We start from the raw sequence: 22,162 nt of genomic DNA, 5'->3' as shown, positions 1-22,162 counted from the left end.
CTTTTTATATGATCTCTTCTTCCAAGTTGTATATATATAATAATGATTTTAAGAATTTTTTAATAAAAAACTTAAAATATATTAGGGATAGTTCAAGTTATTTAAATATTATAATAAAATATAAAATAATAATTTAAAATATTTTAATATTTTAATTAATAAATTTAATAACATAAATATGAGACAAAATAAAATAATACTTGATTTAGACTGAATAAAAAATATTAAGTCAGTGCTTATGGTATATATTTTAAAATCTGAAATATGTAAAAAACTCAAATATTCAATCAGTAGTGGCCCAATTGATGGACATATTATATTTATATAAAACAATGTTTTTATTCCTTTACAATTTACTTTACATATATAATATAATTCATGCATTTGTACGAAAAATAATATAAAAAATCGCAAAAAAAATTATAATATTTTAATTCGAAACCTACTTAATAATTTTTTTAATTTTAAACCGTTTTAAGTTCATAAACGGGTCAACCCACAATCCGACCAAAATATTCATTTACTTTCACATATATATCTAAATTAACCACAACTCTCGATTCGACAATCCGAATACTTTGAAAATTAAGCATCATATATTTTAGGTTGAATAAAAAATATTAATATTTGATTTAGGTTGAATAAAAAATATTAAGTCAATGCTTATGGTATATATTTTAAAATCTGAAATATATAAAAAAACTCAAATATTCAATCAGTAGTGACCCAATTGATGGACATATTATATTTATATAAAACAATGTTTTATTCATTTACAATTTACTTTACATATATAACTAGCATATAATTCATGTATTTGCACGAAAAATAATATAAAAAATCGCGAAAAACTTATAGTAAAAATGTGATAACATTTTTAATTCGAATTAGCTACTTAATAAATTTTTTATTTTAAACTGTTTTAAGTTCATAGACGGGTCAACCCACAATCCAACCAAAATATCCATTTACTCTCACATATATATCTAAATTAACCACAACTCTCGACTCGGCAATCCGGATACTTTAAAAATTAAGAATCATATATATATACATATTAGTTAGTTAAAAGTTGAACTTATAAGGTTAAAATGTCCCGCGTTCATTTAATTTGGTGTTGAATTTAAAATATAAAGTGTTATTAGCCTAGTTGGTTAAAGAGTTTACTTGTTTTTGTTAGGTTGCGAGTTCGAAACATACATATAATATTTTAAACCGTTTTAAGTTTATGGGCGGGTCAACTCACAATCCGACCCAAGTATCAATTTACTCTCACATATATATCTAAATTAACCATAGTTCTCGACCCAACAATCCGAACACTTTAAAAATTAAGCATCATTAATTATATATATATATATATATATATATATATAAATATATATATATATATATATATATATATATATATATATAATAAAAGGGAAATTTGACGAAATTACTATAATAATTACACTTTTTTAGAAATAATCAAGGCAGGATAAAATTAGTAAAAATGACATTTTCAACCTGCCTAAAGACGAAAATACCTTACGCGACGCATCGTCGCGTCCCGCAAAGGTATGACTTGATAATGTTTACAAAAATGACCCCGCAGACCCGTTGTGCTGTCGCCTAATGCGACGGAACTTCATAACGCGAAAGGGGTATTTTCGTCCAAAATGATCATTTTTGCAAACTTTATAAGGCCTATATTATTTTCCAAAAAAAATCATTATTAAGGTCATTTAGTCCAATTTCCCGTAATAAAATAAATAATTAGTATTATAACTGGTTCAATAAATTGTCTACCTTCTTTTATATTTATATATAGTTTTTTTTAACAAAATTCATGAATTAATTAATAAAATAAAAAAAAATTGAACAAAAAGTGAAAGCAATAGCAGCAAAAATAAATAAATAATAATAATTAAAAAGATAAAAATAGCAAACGAATATAAATGACCAACTCATGGTATATATATCCCAATAATAAACCCATAGATTACATAGAAAAGAAAAAAAGCTACATTTCATTCTTACTTGACCACAGCCTGTATATAATTATGTATTCTCATCTAAATTTTTATTTGTATATAGTGAAATTTTAACATTATTTTTACTTTAAACTATAAATAATTATAATTATTAATTAAATTAATAGGATGTATAAGAAAATAATTGATACGAGCACCCATATTCATTTATATGCATATTTATTAAAGTCTGGTTAAACATTATTATATATATATATATATATATATATATATATATATTTTAAAACTTTTAATAATTTTGAACCTATAAAACTATTTTAAATAATTCATACACGGGCTCATAGTAGGAAATTTTAAATAAATAATTATTTCCGATTGAATTTCATAATGATTAAATTTGAGAAATTTTCAAATAAAACTTAAGTGACACAAATAAAATAAATAGACTAATAGTGAATATATAAAAGGCTCCTTAGACCAAGCGGGAGGGACACCGAAATTGAGAGCTAGGGCCTCAATCACTCCCAAAGCATTATGCAATTTTTACTATTTTCAAGCTTTTTTTTTATTTATTAAAAAACGAGTTTGTGTGAGCTTGTTTAAGTGATAGTTAGGCTTCCCAAATATTTCATACAACTTCGAGGAATCATTTGAAGCTTATTGTTAGTCTCATGAAACACGTTTGTTTTTATCAATCTCTTGGGTTTTTCGATGAGCCTCCTCGAGGCTCTTGTAGATCGAATGACGACAATGGGAACTAATTCCTCATGTCATGAGGAAAATTTCTATCTACTTAAATTCTAAGTTAGAGGTCGGGAGTGAAATTGGTAAAAATAAGTATTGTCAAAATTCTTTGGTCGGCTAGAGGTTGACGTTGAAGACGACTAAGCAAAAGTGTATCTCCAACCATGCGTGAATGACCTAGCTTTCGACATAGGTCGCCTAACCCACGACCGAGAATATTCGCTCGTGGCATGTTTTTCGACTGATCGTTTGACCGAAAAATTGTTGAGCTTCGCAACCTTCAAAGAAATATCTCAACCATGCGACCAAGGAACTTCCTGGCCCGACAAGGATTGGTGTTGCTTCACACATGAGTCATGACCAAGAGGCCAAGGCCAGCAACCGATGCCCGCAACCTGCTCTTACGAAATGCGACCTACTTGACTCACTATCTGATCCGACCACACCTTAGAGCTAAGTTTGGTAGTTTTATTTTCTTATTTTTGTGTTTTAATGCCTTGTTTGATTTTTTTTTTAAATTTCTAAAATAAAATTTTAACAAAAATGAAATATTTCTTTCTACTTATGGTCTGTTTGGTACGTTTTCAACATTTTATTTTTCCTTTTCTTTTTCTTTTTTTATAATTGGATTTTCAAAATAAAAAAATTTATTAAATTGATTTTTTTGTACTCATAAAATTAATTTAGTACTATAAAAAATTAATGTACATTTATTTGAATTCTTTTTTCAATTTTTACTTTTATCTTTTATTTTAGGCATTTGTTTTTATTTTTTTAGCTTATCCTTCTTATCTTTATATTTAGAATAAGACATAGGCTAGATTATAGGGGTAAACGAGTCATGTAGCTCGTGAGTAGCACAGTCAAACCTTGACTCGGTCTTAATTTTTGGACTGTTCGAGACAATTTCACCAGGTACTTTTTGCAATGAATAGTGACAAGAGCCCGGCCTAATGGGTTAATGTGTCTTTCTTCACAGAAAATTGAGATTTGGTATTGTTTAATATGTTTGGAATTTTTCATGAAGAGAAGGATTCTGAAGTAATGAAATTTGATAATGCTAAATTTTTTTTTAAATGTCCATATATATTAAAAAGAAATGATTAACTTATTAATAAAATAATATTTCAAAATTTCAAAATAAAAAATAATAATAATCAATTGGCTTGTGTCACAATCTGTATAAAAAGGAAAAAAGAAAAAAGTTACTTTTAATATTACAAATATCGTAGGAAATATATTGGGCATCTCCCACAAAAACAAATCTTTCACAGATTGTAAAAATAAATTAAGAAAGAAAGTTACTTTTAATATTACAAATATTGTAAGAAATATATTATTAACATGCATGCTAGTCCATTTTTTCAAGTACACATGTCTGTTTTCAATAGTACAGATGTAAAAAAAAAAGGTAATTTTAATACTGTGGTCAATTGTATGGACAGTCAATATAAATAATGGTCCACTTTTAACCACGTGTAAAAAAAGATTACAGATGATTGCATGAATATCAACATTTACTAATAGTAAATGTAATATTTATAATATTACAGTTAAAACACATTTTACCTACCAAAAATAAACCTGAATTACATTTCTATATATTGTTATCTACCAATATTAATAACTTTCACATAATCCTCCTATAATTTTATTTATTTTTTGCTTTTTGGTGATGAAGGAGATGGAGTCGAAAGGAACAACAGTCTGTGTGACCGGTGCGGGCGGTTTTATAGCCTCTTGGCTAGTCAAACTCCTTCTTTCCAATGGCTACACCGTTCATGGAACCGTTAGAAACCCTAGTAAGTATTGATCACTGTTATCAATATATAAATAAATTTACTGTTTTTCATGATCCTTATTAAATTTGTAGAGGATTTGAAGAATGCCCATCTGAAGAATCTAGAGAATGCAGAAGAAAACTTGAAGCTTTTCAAAGTAGACCTACTTGATTATGAATCTATTGTTGCAGCCATTAATGGTTGTAGTGGAGTTTTTCATGTGGCTAGTCCTGTTCATTTAGGCAATGTTCCAAATCCCGAGGCAAATATTTGAAAAATCTTTTTCATTTCTTATTTATCAAATTCATTGCATTCATTAAGATCGCATTACTACAGGTAGAGTTAGTGGAAACAGCGGTAAAGAGCACGCTAAATGTATTGAAGGCGTGTAAGGAAGCGACAAATGTGAAGCGTGTGTTGTTTGTATCTTCTTTAGCTGCTGTCTGCGTTAAGCCTAGTTTCTTTGAGGGTGGTCAATTCTTTGATGAAACTTGTTGGTCTGATAAGGAATTCTGTCGAACAATCAATGTAAGTTCCATACCTATGTTATTTTGTTTTGTTTATGACAAGTTCATGCTTGTCTTTTGATTGATGAAATGTAAGATGGTGTGGTAGAAATGGTATTGTCTATCGAAAACTGAAGCAGAAATGGAAGCTGTGGAATTTGCAAAGAGAAACGGACTTGATCTTGTAACTGTATGCCCGGGTTTAGTTTTTGGTCCGAAATTGCAGTCTTCCATAAATGATACTAGTTTGGTTCTTATCAAATTCTTGAAAGGTATGCAAGTAATTAATCCATGCATGCATGCTTATATACATGCCTAAAAATGTACTTAAAAATCTCTATTGTGATATGTGTATAATATAGGAGAAGTGGAAAATGGAATTACAGATAACGCAATGCATTGGTTAGTCGATGTGCGTGATGTTGCTAAAGCCCTATTGATTGTTTATGAGAAGGCAGGATCTTCGGAGGGATTAAGGTAAAAACAATCGAATCTCATTGAAAACATTTTGATTCAAATATTGACAGTGATTGCGATGATAGGTACATATGCAAAGGTCATGCAATTTTTACAAAGGATATGGTGGAGATGCTAAAAAACATTTACCCACATGACAAATATCCTCACAAGTGAGTAGTGTTACTTAATGTATTATGTTGTTTGAATGTCTTAATTTAATTAATTATTGCAATGTTCAAATGAAGTTGTTGTTTTTGTTCTTTGAATTGAATTGAATTGCAGGTTTAGTGATGAAAAGAATGGAAATGAGATAAGTTCAGAAAAATTGCAGAAGCTGGGATGGACTTTTAGGGCATTGGAAGAAACACTTGTTGATTCAGTCAATAACTATAAGGAAGATGGGATCCTTTGATTAATTGAGTAATTTAAGCACTTTTATTTTAAATCAAATAGTACTGTGGAATGTGGATGATTTATTAATTTCTTACTACCTTTTTATATTATTTTTGTTGTTTGTCCCCCCAATGAGATCATTCTCTTATTGAATTGATTATTAATAGTTTGTTGGAAAATAAGGACCAATAAGTTATAAGTAATTGTTGAAGGCTGTAAAGAGAAAAAAATTAGTGAAATTTTTTTTTGTATTTATTTGGTATTATATAGAGGGGTGATCCTTAAAAGAGGGGACATCTCAAAACTAACCAAACTAAACTGAATTTGTAAAAATATATATTTTTTTAATTTTGACTATTTTACCCTTACTTATTTATTTTTTTTTTAATTTTTCTTTCTCTTTTTCCCTCATTTTCTCATTTCTTCGTTGCTCTCCCTTCCCCGCTTCCCTCCCCTCGCTTCCCCGGTTTTCTCCTCAAATCCCCTACTCCTGACGATCGACAAGCAACGCCGGATGACGTTTTTCCGCGAGCACCGACTCTAGTAGCTCGCCGTGTTGGAATTTTTAGGGTCACTTGTATAATAAATAATTGTACATATGTCATATTTAATATAAGCCAAAATAATGTGATCTAATGTGAAATTAAGTTTATGGCTTATGGGTGTATTTATCATGAAAATAAAGTGAGGATACCTAAGTGACATTTCTAATTTTATGAAGGGGCTAAATTAGAAATTGTCAAACTATAATAACTAACTTATTGTTGGTTATATGTAACGGTAATGGTCCCCATTTGAAGTAATGTCGATTCTCCTTTGCGTCCCCATCAACAGAGAGAGAAATCTGTTGACTTACTCATCAAATGGAAGATCCATTCCAAATAAAGAAAGTCTAAAGAAATAGAAAATTTAAGTCTTTTTCTATTACAAGGAAAGAGAAGATTAATGCGATTAATTAAGGTACGCTTCCGCCAGCATTAAGATTTTAATTTCTCACACATTAAATTAGGATCTAATTAGGATAATTCTAACAATTGGTATCAGAGCCATCCTAATTTAATTATGTGAAAAAATTATATCGGTGTAGATATATATGCATGAAATTTATATTTATAGGCATGCAATTCATAATAAAAATAAAAGCATGTTATTAGGAACATATATATATATATATATATTAATTTGGTATAAAGATATAAAGATTTATCGATTTATAAATATTTAGATTCTCTGGTTTTGTTAAGTTTCTAGATCTTTAAGTTTCTGTATCATGAAGATTGATGGGAAGAGATATTTGAATTATCTCATAATTAAGATTCCTCGGTTTAGGGATATTTAGATTCTGAGTAATCATAAATATATATATATATATATGCATGAATTTATAGATAATTTCATGTTTTCGGATTATATATATTGGTTTTGATAATTTCAAAACATAATATTAGGTTATAGATAATTTCATATTTTCGAATTATATATATTGGTTTTGAGAATTTCAAACATAATATTAGGAATATATATTGATTTTGATAATTTTAATAAATTATGATGAGAATATATATATATATATATATATATATATATATATATATATATTTGAAAATTTTAATCGGATATATATATATATATATAGATTAATAGATTAAGGGATATTTGAATTTTACGATAATTAAGATGATAAATCCCTAAAAAAAAAAAAAAAAAAAAAAAAAAAGAATTTTCTCTATTTCGGAATATATGGATATATTGATTTTTGATAATATCGAATAATTGAGTAAATATATATATATAGATAAAGATTTATAATATTATTTAATAATGTTTATTAAATTTATTGATAGTTAGATTATCGTTTAGATTTTCTCGTTAAAGGGGTTAAAGGGAGAAATTCTCTGTTTTAAATTGACCGTGTTTAGATTTTCTTGTTAAACGGTTTAGATTTTCTTGTTAAAGGGGTTAAAGGGAGAAATTCTCTGTTTTAAATTGACCGTGTTTAGATTTTCTTGTTAAACGGTTTAGATTTTCTTGTTAAAGGGGTTAAAGGGAGAAATTCTCTGTTTTAAATTGACCGTGTTTAGATTTTCTTGTTAAACGGTTTAGATTTTCTCGTTAAAGGGGTTAAAGGGAGAAATTCTCTGTTTTAAATTGACCGTGTTTTAAATTGACGGTTGATATTTGTTGTTAAGGGATTAAATAATATATAATATATATTATAAATGAGAAGAGAATTAAGGAATAATGTTTAAGGTTAAGTATATATATATATAAATTAATATATAATAAAATTTTAATTATGTCCTTTATTTTAGGATTAAAAGATTAAGGTTAATGATTATTAATAAATTAATTAATAATTGGATTTAGGCTAATATTTGAAATTTAGTCAAATAAATCTTGAAGATTTATTATTTAATTTAATTTAATTAATATAAGACATACAAATTTCAAAATCAAGTAAGATTTGGCCTATAGTATAATTTTATTTTTTATAATAAAATAAATTATATGTTTCTTGGAAAATTATATATTATTGATTTGAGTTATATACAATAATATAACATTTAAATTTAAATTAATGATATTATTGTTCATTATTTGGATTGTATTGATTGATACAAATAATCACCAAAGTGACAATGTTTGTTGAAATTAATTCAAGACAATTTTGAATGGTAGTATTGTGTAATTCATGTGATTATATTATTTGGCCCAAAGGCTGATAATTAATTGACAGAATTGCATTAATACTTGTGATGATAAATATGTAATAATTATAAAGTCTTAATTCATGTGAATAATTAATCCATCCAAAGATAGATTGATTATTTGACATATCTTATTGTTAATGTTTGATCATTACACAAAAATACTATTAGCAATTAATATTACTGTCCAAAGACTTGATATTAATGTTGCATTAAGTATTTTGAGATGGGATAAATCATTATTTGAATTTAATTGTTACTTAAGTTTATAAATGTGAGCAACTATTTTATTAAATATTCTAAGTGATTAAGGGCTATAATTTTTTATTATGTCAAGTTAAAGATAGTTTTTTTTAGACGAGACTGCAATATATTTTTTTTTGAGGATATTGAGTTTGAGGGGAGAAATGATTGTGTCTTTAAAAATGATTTAGATCAATAATTCCTATTGTGGAATATTTGATTTATATCTCAAGTGTTTTTTTGACATTTATAAGGATTTTATTGATATTTTGGATAATGTTCAAAAATCAAGAGTAACAAGACAATATGATCAAACTCATTAAGTACAAACTCAACAACCTCAAAATCAAGTGTCTTTATGACAATCCAATTTAATTGAATTATTCTTTAAGAACAATTTATGGTACTCGTTACATATTTTGATATGGAGCTTCACCATAGTAGATGTTAAGGGGTTTTTCAATAGAGACATTGAAAAACAATTTGGTGCAATGAGAATACTTTGTGTCGAGAGACCAAATTAATATGGTTTGCAAATTAAAGAAATTCATCTATAGACTTAAAGAAGCATCTCGTTAGTGATACCACAAATTTTACAAAATAATAATTCTCTCTTTTGGTTTTGAGGTGAATTTAATTGATTATTTGTGTATCACATGTTCAGTGGGAGTAAACGTCTATTTATGGTTTTATTATGGGTGACATTTTGTTTGTCACAAATTTTTCTTGACATTAAGTAGCCAATACTTACGAGATATTTGAAAAAAAAACAAAGAATTAAATGCTCACATATAGAAAGTCGGAAAGTCTTGAGATCATTGAGTATTCTGACTCCGATATTAAGGGATGCCAAAATAGTATGAAATCTACTTTGGGTAATATTTTTCGCTGGCTGGTTTTGTCATTTCTTGAAGAAGTGTCAAACAAACACTTATGGCGTCATCCACTATTGCAGCGAAATTTATGACATGTTACTAGGCATCAAATTAAGTGATTTTGATATCAAGTTTATTTTATGAAAGAAATGATACAAAGTGGATAGATTTCTATAAAATATATATGTACAAACTCTATGGTTATGAACCTCATGAAAATAAGTTTATCATCTAATGTCTTTCATGAGGATATTGCTCGTATGAGTGTTATAGAGATCAACGATCTCTAACTTCAGTGGGAGTTTGTAATTTTGACATCTTCCAGTTTAATTATTTTATAGATATTTATAAATTTTTTATTCTGATCAGAACTTAAGTATTATTCAGTTCATTACACTTTGTATAATTATGTTTAAAGTATGATCTCACTAAAGTTAAGCAGGACCAGTTGAAAATTGACATGAAAAGATCACCTTGCATGGAATTTTCATTCCTCACGTTCATGATATGATTTGTCAATTAATTGTATTGATTTATGTGATCATTGTTGGGTCTAGTTGTGCTTAAATACAACGACGAGCTCTTTGGTCCTATATTGATATAATTAATTGATAAAATTGTTTAATACAACATATGATTGAGATGACATAAAACTTTAGGCGCATTATGGTTGATACATTTATTTTTGTACATACGTGACCCAGTGGGAGATTGTTGGAATTTTTAAGGTCACTTGTATAATAAATAATTGTACATATGTCATATTTAATATAAGCCAAAATAATGTGATCTAATGTGAAATTAAGTTTATGGCTTATGGGTGTATTTATCATGAAAATAAAGTGAGGATACCTAAGTGACATTTCTAATTTTATGAAGGGGCTAAATTAGAAATTGTCAAACTATAATAACTAACTTATTGTTGGTTATATATAACGGTAATGGTCCCCATTTGAAGTAATGTCGATTCTCCTTTGCGTCCCCATCAACAGAGAGAGAAATCTGTTGACTTACTCATCAAATGGAAGATCCATTCCAAATAAAGAAAGTCTAAAGAAATAGAAAATTTAAGTCTTTTTCTATTACAAGGAAAGAGAAGATTAATGCGATTAATTAAGGTACGCTTCCGCCAGCATTAAGATTTTAATTTCTCACACATTAAATTAGGATCTAATTAGGATAATTCTAACACGCCGAACCGCGAGACTATGCATGCAACTGTAGCAAGGCGACTGTAGCAGCTGATACAAAAGATGAGGATCATGGTGTCAAACAGGTCACTTCACTGAACTTCTTCTCATACTAGAAGGTAATGCAGCCGTCAAGGTAAAAGTTAGACTGCGTCGGCGCAAGATGCGGTTTTCATTCGATACAAGATGCGGGTAAAATATAGTTTGCGTCCACGCAAAATATAGTTTGCGTCCACGCAATCTATAGTTTAGATCGACATAATTAAAAACAAAGTAGTTGTAAAGACAAAACAGTTGCTTGGAATCAAACACTGATCACTTGTATGAAAGGCGGTAATAAGTACACTATACTAATACTACTTTGCTATAAATTGCGTTGACGCAAACTTTAAATTGTGTGGTGAATTTGTGTATGTGGCGAGGAAGTGAATCAAATTGAGCTCTGAAAAGGCTATCTTCATTTTTGTCAAGAACATTCTTCCACCCATAGGTCAATTACGAACTTGCGATTGATAACTGCTATAATGAGTTTTATTGGATCTCTAAATAGGTTAGTGTTGAATTATTGTATTGTGTTGCAGTTGATATGATGTCTACGATTTATGAGGAAAATAAGGATGAAGATGGCTTTCTTTACATGACTTACAGTAGCTAAAACACTTTTGGGTTGTTTTAGAACTAAACAGAAGAAGAGATGAATTGTGAATATATCTTTACTCATTTGAAATGCTTTGTTTTCAGCCTATTTTAATTTGCTTCTTGTGAAGATGAAATTTGTTAATATGATATAGAGGAGAATATTTATGAAACTTCTTCAATCTTGTTTTTTTGACCAGTTTGTGGTGTGATTAAATTAATTTAGCAATGTTATTCTTGATTAATGATTCTTCTACTTTCCCCTTTCATATCAATTACAAATTAAGGGTTTGTTTGATATTGGTTAATTAGATTAAATCTAAATAAAAAAATCTCCAAATAACTTGAATCTAATAGGAAAAAGGAATTTGGACATAAAATCTCCAATTTGTTTTTCATAACAAAATGGTAAATAGCTTAGAGATTTGAAAAATCATAACAAAATATTTGATGCATTTAAAGTTACAACTCCCAAGTTTACGGCTAGTTCTCAAGAGTTAGTATCATTCATCACTTCTAGTAAATAAGTAGAAGAATACAAAAATTAAAGAAACTCAATGAATCTTCTCTTTACCGTTACAAAACCTTGAACACAATTTTTACTACTTCATTCTTCATTGATGTCAACAAATCTCTTACTACTTGATTCTCTTATTGACTTAAAACTTGATTGGTGTCTTCAAGACTTTTATTCCACTGTTATGTATCAAGAACCTCAATGTAAAAACAAAATCAAGAGATAACATAGCAGCATAAGCTCAATAACAAGACTAATTAAATCTAAAGAACCCTCTATTCCCAAAAAAGTTTCAAATATGAAAACATGATCAAAACATTCGCCAACCCAATCAAAGCCAACCATATTAAAGAAAAATAGACACCTTTTCGAAGACCTGAGTTTGGAAGATTAAAATCCACACAGCAAAAAGAAGATATCACAAAGCAGAACAAACGAAATCGATAAGAAACAACTACTCGGAAACAAAATGATCGGTCAATTGAACATCAAAGTGAACCTCAATATCTACACAAGAAGAGGAAGTAATATGCAAATAAAGAGATAGAAATGTACCCTGAAACCAGATGGTGTAGATGAAGATGGTCTCAAAGCTTCTGCACAAATGACGCTTTGACGACCAGTTGGGGAAAATTACATATATTGGTTGGTTCCTCTTCTACAACTTCAAACAAATATTCCCGAAAAAAAGGAAAGACAAGTAACATTCTCTATATACATTGCAGACCAAAACAAGGAGAATGATAATCTATAAAATGATAACTTCTCTTAATAACATTTCTGCATTTACATGTATGAGATATGAAAGTGCATTTACACAAAAAGTGATGATACCTTAAGTATTTGCAAAGCAGAGTTAGGGCTTGTCCCTGAACATGATCAACAACTGTCGACACCAAAACCTTTCCAGAAACTACCTGCAATGTTGAAACCACAGATGAAGCAGGTATGCCAGCTGAAGAACAGGTTTTCCCAGATTTTACAGATTCAGAAATAGATTTGGATAATATCAGAAGAAGGTGACAGACGCAAATTTCATTTTTCGTCTCACGCAAATTGCATTTTTCGTGGGACGCAAATTACAATTTGCGTGGGATGAAAACTGCAGTTTGCGTCCCACGAAAAATGTAATTTGCGTGGGATGTCATATACAAAAAGATTCTCACACATTCATTCAGAATAACCATTCTCATTTAAACCACATTCAAATCATTCAAAAAAACATTCACATTCACCTAAAACCCTAAAACATATCATACTCAGCATGCAAGCGAGAAAAAACACAAGAACTCACCTGATGGTGAATGCTGATGTGGGGAGGTTATTTTTAAACTAACAACCCTTTTCAAGGTCATTTGATTAAATTTCTCTATATATGTGGTTGAATTTAAAAAAAAACTATATTACAAACTTTTTTGATTAAATTATCTAATTTATTTACTTTTATATAAAGGAAACAATTAAGCCCATTTGATCCATTCAAAACAACCCAGCAAATCCATTGGGTCAACAAGTCACTTACCTGGTCCAATTTGTTATGTTGATCCACTAGATAAGATACTATTTTTTTTTATAGTTTCTTTTATAAAAGTATAAATGAAAATCATAGATTCTAGAAAATTCTAAAACAGATGCCCTTAATATATTTTTGGATGCTCAAATCTATCTTTATATTTTATAAAGTTATCAAAGTGTATAATAAGATTAGTTTATGTGACCATAATAAACTATAGTTTTCCATGTCATAAATCTAAATTAAATAAATTCGGGAAAAAATTTAACAAAACTTTTTAATTTGGTTATTCATATTTTGCTAGTAAATCGTATTTATTTACGCTGACACCCAGATTTAAATATATAAAACTATGGCGAACTTTGGTTAACCATTATTATATATAATAGATTATTTATTATAATTTGTATTTTATTACTATTGTATATAAAAAAAGTTTACTTATAATTAAATTGTTTTATTATACAACTATTTTTATGGACTAAATTTATTATTTGTATATATTATGATTTTACTATTTGATTTACATTAAACATAAAATTAATATTTTTTTTTCCTTCAAACTATAGAGCTAGAGCTCAGTACTTTTAGAACAACAATTCAAGCATGCAAAAATAAAAATAAGAACATCTTTCAATGTTGTGAGAAACTTAAGAAACCCTAAGGCCTTGTTCGGATTGGGGTTTTTTTAAAAACCTAGAGGGAGAAAAAAATAATGATTGGTGATGATTTTGAGGAAGTGATGATTATTTTTTGTAAAAAAATTTAAAGGGTATTGATATATATGAATAAAATAAAAAATAATAATTTAAAATATAGGGTATTTTAGTATTTTGGTTAATAAAATGAGTGATGCGATTAATTAAAAAACTGATTTTGGTTAGGTTTTTTAAAACTCAGAGAGAACAAGGCTTAAGATTTTCCATTTTACTTTATTTCATAATGTTTTCATGTACCAAGAGATGTTGAAGAATTAATCTTTTACAATCAATCTTATTTGCAATATTTTAATTCAAAGTTGTATATGTTATAATTAATCTCTTTATAGTTTTCTTTAATAGTTTTTTTTTTTGTAATATAACCTTAATTATAACACAAAATAAAATTTATCATTTACTTAGCAACTTCTCTTTTCCAAAATTCCCATTTAAATTATTATTCTATTATGAATTGTACTAACAAGTTGGGCACTTTTGGCTTATCCATTTTTGGGTAATAGAAAAGGACATGAGAAACACAATGGATGAAAATAAAATTTCAAATGAATTGTATTATTGAACTAGCTAGACCAGACATGAAAACTTTGACAGAAATTTTTTGAAAATCAAAGTTTCATGTTAATTGAAGTTGCATGTAAAATTCCTAACACTAAATTCCAATTATTTGTACCAACATTGCCCATTTTTTCTTCCATTTATATACAACAAGTACCATTCACTCTCTTTTGGAATTGTAAGGCTTTAAATAATCTGTGGGCTTTAAATAATTAGTGAAAAATTTAAGAAGTAATGTTTTTTTAATAGAAAGTATTTAAGTATTTTCATTATTCATATTTTGAATAGATGATTCAAAGTTTCATAATGATCAATAATTAATGCTCAAACAAAGTTTCGAGTAATAGAGAAACTCTTCATCATTCCCAATATTTTGTGTCAACTATTATTAATTGGTGATTGACTCATATTCTTTATAATAAAATGAAGATTGGCTTCCAAATGAAATAATTATATGCACTCAGTTAACATTAAAATGAATAGTTTGATTTTGGTTTTGGGATAAAATTAAATTTTTATTTCAAAATCTAACCATCATATCACTTATTCAATTGATTATTTTATCAATTTAAATATTAAAATTATTCTCTACCTAAATATTTTATTTTATATTAATAAAAGTTAATATTAATAAAAAAATATTTAATTAAAAATACGTCATAATAATTTAAAACTAATTTTTCTTTTAATTTCATCTAAACTAATTTTTGAAAAAAAACTTGAATAAAACTAAAAACCCATCTGATAATGACTGTGAATAAGTTAAAGTTGTAAATAATAATAAAAAAACAACAAGTCTTTTTATATGAATTTTTTTTATCCACAACAAGTGAAAAATGTTAAAAGTCATGATATTTTTCTAAAATTTTAGAAAGAAATTACAATACATCTTTAATTTTTGTTTAAGGATAATATTTTGAAGTGGGTTGTATTGAAAGGTCTTACAAAGGGGAAATTTGATGAAATGGCCCTCATAAGTGGCTTAATTCCAAAAAAGGTCCGCGTCTGCTAATGTTTGCAAAATGGGCCTTTTTGCCCTGCGAAATGTCCATTTTACCCCTGTAATTGCACTTACTCGAATTACACTTACGCGAATTACACTTACGCGAATTACACTTACGCGAATTACACTTACGCGTATTACACTTACGCGAATTACACTTACGCGTAATATGTAATATGCGTACATTGAAAGACGCGTATTACATATACGCGCATTATGTAATATGCGTCTTTCATACCAAATAAAGCACCTAATTTTGACTCTCATTTTAAATCTCCAATTTTTAGGGTTCCGACTCTCTCTCAAACCCTATCCCCTTCGATCCCGCTGCTCTGCTAAGGTAAGACATTCTCGTCTCAATGCATTCTTATGTATTTTAGGGTTTTGAATATTATCCAAGTGCTATTATGTTGGATGAGGATTTAGGATTTTAAGTAAATCTTACAAGTTTATCTATATAAATGACAATCAACTCACATGGGTCTGTACTTCATTGATCTATGGAAGCAGAAGTTAAACATTTCGACGGATATGGAGAATCCGACGGAGCTTAACACTCTCAACATCAGTAGAGGATTCGCTAGCGTAGGCAGATTGATGGATGGAGTAGGCAGAAAGTCAGATTGGACGATGACCATGAATTCAATGCTCATTTATATTAAAACATGCTCTTTAATTTTGTCTTCCATCTTCCATTGATGATGAACCTATTCCTATTTTGATCTTCTAGAAGGTGCATCCATATATTTTCTGTCAAATTTTACTTTTGCTGCAATTAAGTAAATAACTTAACATATGGATTAATTACTATGGTACACATTTTCCATTTCCTGGTTTTTTGAAATAAATATAATTTTTAGTTTGTTTGAACATTATTTTCCATTATTGCAGGAGATTCTTGATGGAATTGAGTTTGCTAGGGGTGACTCCAAATCAACCTGGGGTTCTATGCGTACAGTAATGGGGTACCCATAACCTTTTGACTTGAAATATGTTGTTATTCGAATCATTTACTTGAGATATCATGTTGGCTGCTCGTAGATCTGAAACATTATTTTCTGAATTTGGTCAAAACATGCCCTTCTGTAGAATTTCAACTTTTGATTTCGTTTGTATATTAAGGTTCGAGGTTTTGATTTGCTGACATGAATATATCTTTCATCTTCTTCTGGTAGGTCGGGAAGACGTCATCGATGAATCAATAAGAATCATGTGGTACCCTACATTCTGATAATGATTTCTTTTGTTGAAGTTCTTTGATGTATTTCTTTGTCTAGTGTTTTATTTATTGCTTCGACTCTGTAAGTATATGAATCGTAAGTTTAGCAATCGGTATAAGGCTATCATTGGAGCTGATTTCCTTAGTAAAGAAGTTCAGCAATATAAAGTTTGAAGACAGAGCCTTCACTTTGCAGGTCAGCTTTATTCACTATTAGATTTTGATTGGATTATTTAATTGGTATGTATTGTCAGCACTAGATTCTTTTTTTCAAGATCCTTAAACACATTAAAAAAATATATTTGGTGGTCACAAAAGGATAATGAGTTAAATTTTGTGTCATTTTCTTTAGGGTTTAACAACGGGATTCAAACACCTAATGATTTGCAATGAACAAAATGTTTATGTTGAATATGCCAATATGGTCCTATATACTTGATATAATGGCTAGATGATAATTTATATTCATTTTTCATTCTTTAATAAGTTGAACATGGAAATGTCAGTTTGGTGATGGACTAAATGTCTCACTTCTACTTCCAATTTTCATTACACAAGTTGTTATATATTTAATTTCTCAATATTCTTAGTATAGTAATCAATCCCTGCAGATATGGAACACAGCAGGACAAGAAAGGTTCCAAAGCCTTGGCGTGGCTTTTTATCGAGGGGCTGATTGCTGAGAACGTCTATGATGTTAATGTGATGAAGTCGTTTTTGCTTCAGGTACTAACTATTTTGGTTAAAAAATCATAAATTTACTGAACTAACTATTTTGTTAGTTTTTGGGGGTCTTTTAGGCTAGCCCGCATGACCTTGAGAACTTTACATTTGTGGTCCTATGACAACATAACTAAACTAAACCAATTATTTGATGGGGAATTCTCATTTTTCAGTGCAAATCCAAGGATTGGTTTGGTTGACTATATTTTCTTTTGAACATAGTTGCTTCATTCACTCCCAAAGAAATTCAGAAGAATAAATGGGCATATAACTTGGACAAGCTAAAAAATTGTATTTTTATATAAGAAAAAAGGAATTTGTTCGAAACCTTAATCCTTCTAGATGGAAAGCTGCATAATAACAAAAGTCTATGAAAAACTAATAGATAGCTGCTTAATATTATTGTCAGGCTGAGGAGAGGCACTGTGAGATTCTTGGCCGACTAATGTGCACTGCCAAAATTGTTGTCAAGCAGGAAGGCCTTGAAGATGGCTTTAGAGTTGTGATTAATGATGGACTAGCAGAATGTAAATCAACACCTTCATGTCCATCTCCTTGGGGGACGTCAAATGAACTGGCCACCAGGCTAAGACTTTATGAAGTTACTTATTAGCTGTGTGAACTCATAAGACACCGACCGACCAAGTAATTTATGTTATATGATATTTGTAATAATAACATTGTTAAAAATGTTACATTAGACAGTCATAATGTGAGATAATGGTCATCTGGTTTGTGATCTTTTGTTAAAAATGTTACTATGACAGTGATATCTTTTTTTTAAGCTTGTGGCTTAATTCTATTTTCTTGTTTGCCTTTATATTTTCCAGAATGACTGGTTTGAGATCATTTCTACATATTTTTTGCTTTTTAAGTGGAAGTACTAAAAGAAACCAGATTAATTTTGACCCTTAAATTAGTATGAGATATTTTTCTCAAATTCAAACATAAACAACAGTCATAGAATAAAATAAACATGCATCTGTGCAGTGCAGTCCAAGAGGCACAATCAATAATAAAGAAGTCAAACATATATATAATTAATTAACTACTTTGTAGTGATCATAGTTATACATCCCCCACAATTTTATTACTGTATTTCGAGTAAGATAGATTGAGTCTTTCTCATGTTGAAAGCATTGACTGCAGTGGCATTGTCTGATATTGTATGCAGATGGTTAAACTGATCAATTGTCAAGTCTAAACATGTAAACGAATGCGGGGAGATCGTTACATCTATTTTCGTGTCTATGTTATCAAACACACTCTGGATTGGAGCCAACTGCACATTGCAACAAACTTATATATGAGTGAAATCCTCCTTAAATCTGCTGTTCCAGATTATGTGTTCCATTATGTACCACCTTCACAAAATATGTTGACTCTTCATTGGGATCATATAAAAAAATAGAGTATCACTTTGATATAAACACCATCATTAGTGTAATAGTATTATAGTAGACAAGAGTCAAATAAAACATATGCACCTTTTATCATTGGAGTTAACAAACAGAGGTGCATAACTCACCATTGACACAACATCATTGCATTCAAGTATCAAAGGCGAGCAAAGAAAAGTTAAAAATCCGAAAAAGCAAAGAAGATATATAATTGCCCCCTTGTTCATTTTTTGCATATTAGTGGAAAAAAACTATATTTACATATAACCAAGTATTATCATCTATAGGCAAGCTTTTAATGATCTTTTTTTAGAATTATATAAAAAAAACTGTTCTTTTCTACACCAATAAGGAATCCAGCTTCAGCTAATGCTGCTAGAAGGCTTCCTTGACCAACATCTTTTCCTGTCACAGCGTATTCACTAACGAAAGCCTGAAATAATAGAGTCGGCCTCAGAACCATCTAAATGTTTCTTGCAACAATTATCTTTTTGTTAATATATATTTATGGAATTAAGTAAATATAAGACAAGATTTAGCGCATACCTTTGGCCATTTCGTGATGTTTGATCAAACTTATAAGTCTTAGAGAGGACATCATCTGCATTGTTATAAATTTATTGAGAAAATCAATCTATTAACAGGAAGGAAGATTGTAAGAATATTCAGTTCAAATTCTAATCTATACAAAATTACTTATCTTACATGAAAATCATAAAAATCATCTGGATGATCCAATGGTTGAGAAGAACCGTCACAGATTGTGATTATCTGGATGTCTGGATAGGCGTGTTTTATGACAGAATAGAACTAGAGGTAATTCCCTGAAAAACATAGGTTTTTGCAATTTCAAATAGATTATGCATTTCATTTTAGAATTTTTCCATTTGATGGTTTCACATTCGCAGATCATTGAATACTAACATATTTTATTACTATTCATAAAATATGGATCTTTTTCAATAAAAAAATATCATTGAATAGTAACAAAGTCTTCATTCCCAATAGCAACATATTTCAAGTTAAAAGGTTATGGGTGCCCCATTGCTGCACGCATAGAACCCCAGGTTGATTTGGAGTCACCCCTAGCAAACTCAATTCCATCAAGAATCTCCTGCAATAATGGAAAATAATGTTCAAACAAATTGAAAATTATGTTTATTTCAAAAAACCAGGAAATGGAAAATGTGTACCATAGTAATTAATCCATATGTTAAGTTATTTACTTAATTGCAGCAAAAAGAAAATTTGGCAGAAAATACATGGATGCACCTTCTAGAAGATCAAAATAGGAATAGGTTCATCATCAATGGAAGACAAAATGAAAGAGCATGTTTTTAATATAAATGAGTATTGAATTCATGGTTCATCGTCCAATCTGACTTTCTGCCTACTCCATCCATCAATCTGCCTACGCTAGCGAATCCTCTACCGATGTTGAGAGTGTTTAGCTCCGTCGGATTCTCCATATCCGTCGAAATGTTTAACTTCTACTTCCATAGATCAATGAAGTACAAACCCATGTGTTGTTGATTGTCATTTACATAGATAAACTTGTAAAATTTACTTAAAACCCTAAATCGTCATCCAACATAATAGCACTTGGATAATATTCAAAATCTTAGAATACATAAGAAGGCATTGAGACGAGAATGTCTTACCTTAGCAGAGCAGCGGGATCGAAGGAGATAGGGTTTGAGAGAGAGTCGGAACCCTAAAAATTGGAGATTTAAAATGAGGGTCAAAATTAGGTGCTTTATATAGTATGAAAGACGCATATTACATAATGCGCGTATATGTAATACGCGTCTTTCAATGTACGCATATTACATATTACGCGTAAGTGTAATTCGCGTAAGTGTAATACGCGTAAGTGTAATTCGCGTAAGTGTAATACGCGTAAGTGTAATTCGCGTAAGTGTAATTCGCGTAAGTGTAATTCGCGTAAGTGTAATTCGAGTAAGTGCAATTACAGGGGTAAAATGGACATTTCGCAGAGCAAAAAGGCCCATTTTGCAAACATTAGCAGACGCGGGCCTTTTTTGGAATTAAGCCACTTATGAGGGCCATTTCATCAAATTTCCCCTTACAAAGTAGAACAATTATTTTTTAAAATAAAGCTTATTAAATGAGAAAATTGCATATAAATGAGATGAAAAAGGTAAAAAGAAATTGAAGGCTATCTTGTGGTCCCCAGTAACATTATGGTATAAGTCTGTACAAAAGATATTATTACTTTTTCCATGCAATGTGACATTTGTGCCTCAATCCCTCTTTCCTGCCCTTGTCAATCCAACGGTCAATCAATTCTCTACTTTATTTTTTTTTTAATATATTATTTCAAATGATAAATTAAGAAATTTAATCAATGTAACTCACAAAACATTATTAACTTTTTTTTCTTAATAACCTCAAATCAAGCTAGTTAGACTAATCTTCTTCTTCTGGTTCTTTGGTTCTTCTTCTAGTTAGCCCTCTTTGTATAAAATTGTTTTAATTTGTTATACATAACTTGAAAAAAAAGAAAGAAAAAAAGTTTTATAATAAGGTAAACGCCAAAAGAAACAGAAGAAGTTTGACCAACTTTAGTCCACCCCTATTATAGGTGGAAGAATTCACAAAGACCATACCTGACCTGACCACTCTTCACCTGCCCCTGCCATGTTATCATCATTTTTTTTCTTTAAATAAATAAAATAAACTTGTACAAACATTAAACCCTAAACAGCAATGAAAATAAGTTCTAAGATACATAAAACATTCATTCATTTGTTATCCCATGATCGATCAAGAACAACCAAACCCTAAAAAGCAATGAAAATAAGCTATCAGATACATAAAACATTGATTCATTCATTTGTTATACATGATCAAGAACAACCAAACCCTAATCAGCAATGAAAATAAGCTCTCAGATACATAAAACATTTATTCATTCATTTGTTATCTCTCATGATCAAGAACAACCAAACACTAAAAAGCAATGAAAATAAGCTAAGAGA

General features: G+C 29.2%; 1 protein-coding gene across 1 annotated transcript; it reads left to right on the top strand.

Annotated features, from left to right (window-relative positions):
- Positions 1-4,395: 4,395 nt before the first annotated feature.
- Positions 4,396-5,906, top strand: LOC124916743 (cinnamoyl-CoA reductase 1-like). Its single transcript, XM_047457503.1, has 7 exons — positions 4,396-4,522; positions 4,594-4,763; positions 4,838-5,029; positions 5,117-5,279; positions 5,376-5,484; positions 5,550-5,636; positions 5,749-5,906. The coding sequence occupies exons 1-7, from the start codon at positions 4,396-4,398 to the stop codon at positions 5,876-5,878; spliced, it is 978 nt and encodes a 325-aa protein (XP_047313459.1). The 3' UTR covers positions 5,879-5,906.
- The last annotated feature ends 16,256 nt before the right edge of the window (positions 5,907-22,162 follow it).

This window comes from Impatiens glandulifera, chromosome 9, assembly GCF_907164915.1.
Source record: "Impatiens glandulifera chromosome 9, dImpGla2.1, whole genome shotgun sequence".
Classification (NCBI taxonomy): Eukaryota; Viridiplantae; Streptophyta; class Magnoliopsida; order Ericales; family Balsaminaceae; genus Impatiens; species Impatiens glandulifera.
The sequence above is the reverse complement of the archived record's forward strand: the minus strand, read 5'-3'. Positions and strand labels throughout refer to the sequence as shown.